A 6,000-nucleotide genomic window follows, 5' to 3' on the forward strand; every position below is an offset into this window, starting at 1 on the left:
TTTTTTTAATCGATTTCCTTTAAAAAAGGTTTCAAGAAAATCAACGAATTTTAACTTACTTCGAATATAATAAATATATATAAATCCCAAAAAATCACTTACCTATAAAAATACTAATAAATGGGTACTCCCATTCTCCATTGTTAAGAATTTATCCATATTTATATTTTATATTCTATGTACTTTTTAAATAAAATAATTTTTTAAGCAAGGATTAAAAAATACCGCGACTTTAAATTGTCATATCAAATGGTCACAGAGCGGATTTGTCTCGCTTTCTTCCAGTTGAGAAATACGGTGGCCTAAAAGCGCCATAATTAATCTCTTCTTTCTATTCTGACATGTGTTTGCTGTCAATATGGTCACCGTACTTGAAAAATGATCACATTCACTCATAAGTAAGTTTACTTTTATTAAAAAAAAACCCTCGACAAATTTTCCATTTTTTTTTTATTCTCTTAAAGAAATACAAGAGTTTTTGATTTAAACTATTCTATTTCTTCTTTATGGAATTATTTTTTTTTAAATATCTAAAATAAAACAACATTGAATGAAATAGGAAAATTATAGTAAGTGCTTAATATTTACTGGACAATATTTTCAAAATATGAGATTCCACTTAAAAAAAAACAACGTGTTTAAAAAAAAAAGGTTTTAAACTTTTGACTTTACAGGTAAATTTGCACAAAACTATTCCTTTGTTATTGTTTTAAATTAGATTATTTTATTTATTGATCTTTTATCTTCAATTTTTGATATATAAAACTTAGGTGAGACAATTAATTATTTTCATTTTAATAGACATTTCAAAATGGGGGTGGGGTGAATTTAGGAGAAAAACGTTTGTCTCGAATATTATATTCGGATTATTGGAAAGAGCATAACATTTCACATGAAAACCTGCAAATATCGTAAAAATTGAACCAATAGAATAATTTTGATAGATTTTTAAAGTGAAATAATTTAAAAAAATTTAACTCGTAAAATTCAATTCATTTCATTACGTGGAAAAAATGGCTGTATGAGCGCGCGCATGGACTTTGTAAACACTTTTTTTCTAAATAAAAAATCATATTTCTATTATTTAAAAAAAAAACTTGAATAGTTTATTTTGGAAGTATATTCAATAAAGAAAATTAAACAAACCATTTTAAAAAGAGAAATTACGAATTTTTTTTAAATTTTATTCACAGTTTTGTGTTAGGGGTGTCAAAAATTCTCAAAAAAATTCTGACACACCTGCTACGGCGGTCATAATAAAATAATTGGCGCTTCTATATTATACAAATGAAGCAAAGTGAAACAAATGGTACCTACGTAGTTGTTATGTCATAAATAGTAATATATCCAAAAATTACGAAAAACGACAAGGTAGAAAAATAATTATTAATGAAAAAAGAAAATTGTGAAAGGAAGCGAAAACACTATATTAAGCTTATTAAAAAAAAAAAAAGAAGATAAGTTGATAGGGGAGATAATTAAATTCAGTTGCTTACGTCACGTGATTAAATCAAAAATGTTGAACAAAATTTATTTCCCAAATAAACTTTACCGAAAACAGTTTTTCATTAGTAATTATTTTTTTTAGCTCATCGTTTTCAATAATTTTTGGATATGTTACTATGGGCGACATGACAATTATGTAGGTACCATTTCTTTCACTTGATTTCATTTTTTTTTTTCGTTTGTATGATATATACGACAGAACACGTGTCAGTGGATAATTATATTTTAAACAATATATATGTCGCTCCCCATTTGGGGGTACCAAATTGGTAAAAGGGAAAATTATTCCCAACTCGCATTTAGGTAAAAATGCACTTACATATAAATAATTGAATCTATTCAAAAGGTATCGCGAACAAAAACAAATAAATAACATCTACATAAAAAATCGCGATATCTAGCAGTCGCGCGAGATAGGCCAGTGGCAGAGGTTTAGGTTTCTTTCTAGATTCAGCCATTCTGATGAGTCATAGATGACGAAACACGTGTCAGTGGATAATTATATATATATATAATTATTTTTTTACTATAATAATTATTAAATACCTACAGACACTAGTTTTTCATCCTTTCGGGAATCTTCAGTGCAGGGTGTCACGATTAATACCAGTCGAACAATTCGAACCCCGCATCACGAGACATCGCTGGCTCGGTTTAGCGAAGACCTAATCCATTCGGCTACCATTAACCGCGTGAAATAACGTCGAATTTAAACATTTTAATTTTAAATGTTCATTAACGTCAGTCAGAGAGTGATCTAATCGTTATACGATGATCTATGCATATCCCAGATTGAAAAAAAATCAGTATTTTCAGTATTTATTAATTAATAAATGGATATTAATGAGGGTGGTCGTCATTTCAAAGCCAAGAGCCACTCAAGAATAAGGATTTATATAAGATGGAAATTATTGCCAGTCGGAAGATGAGGAAAACTATGGAAATACAAACATTGATCAATATTATGAACTGCATTCAGGTATGTGCCTATCATTGGATGGTGATAAAATAAAGACTGTTGGCCATTCATGACTGGAACTTGGTGGACAAACCAAGCATAAACTGAGGTTTATTTCAACCAATTTTGTAGGAAGGGTTTTAAATTTTATTACCGGTTCCATGGGTTGCATTTTGGATCGGTCACCCTACATGTGAAATCGAATAACACAATTTTTAGGAAGGTGCGTGTGTAGTACATAAACCTTAGGGTGTTAGATAAGATTCGTTCGTTATGCACACGAATTGATTGTCTAGTCTCCGTCGTCACCATCGTCGTTGTGAGCCCAGGTTGCTTTCTCATTTGTTGATGCAAAACTACGACGCAATTTGTTATAAAATGGTTTATTCAAAGAGCAGAACAGAAACTTCACATGTGTGTGCGTGAGAGGGAGAGAGAGAAAAAGAGATAGATAGAAAGAGAGAGAGAGAGAGAGAGAGAGAGAGAGAGGAGGAGGAGGAAGAAGAAAAGAAATAAGATGAGATAGATTCGTCTACATTAGGTCACACTTCGTTTGTTGTCCTTGGTTTGGGGGGGGGGGCACACACACGCAAAAAAAAAAAAAAAACAAACAAAAAAACTTTCGTGATCCGGATTTTGCTGCTGGTTGGGTTAGTCGGGGGTATTAAAATCGAGTGAATAAAAGTGCTATGAATTCTAATACCTCCGTATAATCCTATTAGCAGCAAACTCCAACCCCTTCACAGTAGAGCCATCTTGTTGTTGAAAAGCCTTCTACTCTACTAATTTCTTTCTTTGAACTGCTAGACTTTGAAATTCACTCCCGATCTCTTACTTCCTTGACTGTTATATGAACAGACGGCTTCGAGAAAAGAAGAGCTCCTCAACCGGAAATCAAATTGTTTACGTAACTTCTCGCTCACCGCCTGACCCCTTGAACTCCAAATTTTTCCATTAATACGACCCCCTACAAGGTTCGCTCATAAAAAGAGTTATTAAATAAAATATAGAACAAAAAACTTTACATGCGTGTGTATGAGAGAGAGAGAGAGAGAGAGAGAGAGAGAGAGAGAGAGAGAGAGAGAGAGAGAGAGAGACAGACAGACAGACAGACAGACAGAACACCGACCACTCTGATTTGGTTTTTTAGAAGTATTCGAGGTCACTGACAACGAATCTGATAATCAAACCCTCGCAAATTTTCCGTTTTCATGGTATGAACCTCTGGACCCTGGGACTATTTTGCGCCATTTCACCGCCTTCAGTAGTCTTTTTTTATATATAGTGAAGTGACGTATCACATCATGCATAGTGAAGTGACTTATTACATCGCGGAGGAATCTTTAGTAGACATTTGAAATATCAAGAAAGTTTTAAGAAAATATGGTTCATTTTTTTTTGTGTGTTACATAGTTTTTAATGCTTTTTAATTGATCTAAAAAAAATTAAGTTTTCACGAGTGGTTCACAGAAACATATTTTTATGTTTTTTTTTGGGGGGGGGGTATTCAATTATAGAACGTGTGTAGTTTAACAGGTGATTCTGCATTTTAATTAATCATTTTTCTGTAAGTAAGGCGCCGACATTTACCGAGTAGAATGCCGTTTAACATTTCAAAAACCTCTGTTTATATTAGGGAGTGGCGTGTTAGGGCCGAGGTGGTATACATATGACTCATTCTCGTAAATAAGACTCATATACGATTCGAACATATGCCCTAGAGGGAGTGGAGGAAGACAAAGAGAGAATTACAGCAAAACAGATAAAGAAAGGAGATAGATAGATAGATAGATAGATAGATACTGTGTTCAAGCACAAATCTATCAACGTATCCGCCGTGTTCAATACATACCCTGTCCATTGAGAACGTAGGCCACGAGGGCAAGAAAAAGGATGGTCTTCATGGCTGGAGGGTAAGGCTTCGTGTCTAGATGCTACCGACCCGAAGAACACATCTCTTATATAGTCGACAAAACAGGTGTCCTCTTCCCGAGGCGCTGTGGCCGCAACTTGAACAGGTGGCTCTTGCATTCACTTGGCCGCGTCCATTCTCCTGATAGATGGAATTCAATTTCATTTATTATTATTATTATTATTATTATTATTATTATTATTATTATTATTATTATTATTATTATTCCTGAAACTCACAGATGTCAATATCGTAACAATCGCAGACTATATGAATAGAAGACAATCGTCATTGAGCATATCTTTTGTTTCTCAGAAAGCCAAAGTATTCGACCGTTTCCAAGTTTTTTTCTACCTGTACATAAAAGAGGTCGCCATTTATTTCCTATGTGTAAACACTAGTAAAATCATAGAATAGTTAATAGTAAAAAAAATCGAAAAAAAAAACTTATACCAAAGGCAGTAGAATTGAATTATCTACCAATCTGCATAATTTTAACGCACTGAAACTTTTTAAAAGTGTTTTTATTCAATTTTTCTTTATAGTTTTTAAGCATATAACTTATACCAAAGGCAGTAGAATTGAATTATCTACCAATCTGTATCATTTTAACTCGCTGAAACTTAAAAAAAAATTCATTCAGTTATTTAAAGTTTGCAGTATAATTGAATTTTTTATCCATCTTTATAATTTTAATGCACTGAAACATTCTTAAATGTTTTTTTTCTTCAACTTTTAAAAAGATTTAAACAAATAACTTATACCAAAAGCAGTATAATTCAATTATCTACTAATCTATATAATTTCAATGAACTGAAACTTAAAAAAAAATTATTCATTTTTATTTTAAGTAATCCTTGCGACACACGAAAGAAAAAAAAATACTCAATTGTCGTTGAACTGTTGGGAGGAGGGAGCCTTGCTTTTCTTTTTAAGGGGGTCACCATTTATCAAGGCTCGCGAGCCACTCGTGAGTGTTAGGTAGACTGTGAGACAATGTAGTGATGATCACTAACGATGGAACTTGAGTAAGGTTCAATTATATAAGACTAGCCTGGGTGCCCTGCGTTGCCCAGGCGTTTGGAGGTGTGTTGAGCAAAAAAAAAAAAAAAAAAAAAAGTGGTAGTAGGCAGGCAGCAGGCTCGAATCCGTACCACGAAGAAGAAAAAGAATGTGAAAAATAACGTGACGTTTTTGCTGTTGCGCCCATCACCAAACCGGAAGTGATGAAGGTTCAAATTAAGGCTAATCGACAGGGGAGTGACTTTCACAACTATCTGCGAAAAAAGCAACCCCTCCTCACAGAAAAGTGTCCAGTTGAGGGCAAAGGAATTAATGTTTTTAGCCAATTTTTCGATATTTGCCGTCCGAAATTTCGATCTCCAAAACGATAACGATATCTCCTTAAAATCTGTCACCTTTGTCGAAAGTTTTAGGCAGACATACATACATACATACATACATACATACATGCATTTAAACAGACAGGTGATATTTATATAATAGAAGACAGTTCAACAAGAACTTATTTACATTTCAATTAAAAACAACCACGTAGTAGTCACCTGGGAAGCAGTGTCACGGCATTGTGTTCCACATACGAAATGTTTTATGAAAGAAACTC

General features: G+C 33.1%; 1 protein-coding gene across 1 annotated transcript in view; it reads right to left on the reverse strand.

Moving 5' to 3' along the window:
• Positions 1-4,454, reverse strand: part of LOC145259853 (uncharacterized) — a 29,579-nt gene extending 25,125 nt beyond the window's left edge. Inside the window, exon 1 of the mRNA XM_080117695.1 lies at positions 4,317-4,454. Coding sequence (XP_079973821.1) covers positions 4,317-4,368 — 52 coding nt within the window. The 5' untranslated portion in view covers positions 4,369-4,454. The remainder of the gene's footprint in view (positions 1-4,316) is intronic.
• Between the last annotated feature and the right edge of the window lie 1,546 nt (positions 4,455-6,000).

Source organism: Euprymna scolopes, chromosome 35, assembly GCF_053919585.1.
Source record: "Euprymna scolopes isolate OS-2025 chromosome 35, ASM5391958v1, whole genome shotgun sequence".
Taxonomy (NCBI): Eukaryota; Metazoa; Mollusca; class Cephalopoda; order Sepiida; family Sepiolidae; genus Euprymna; species Euprymna scolopes.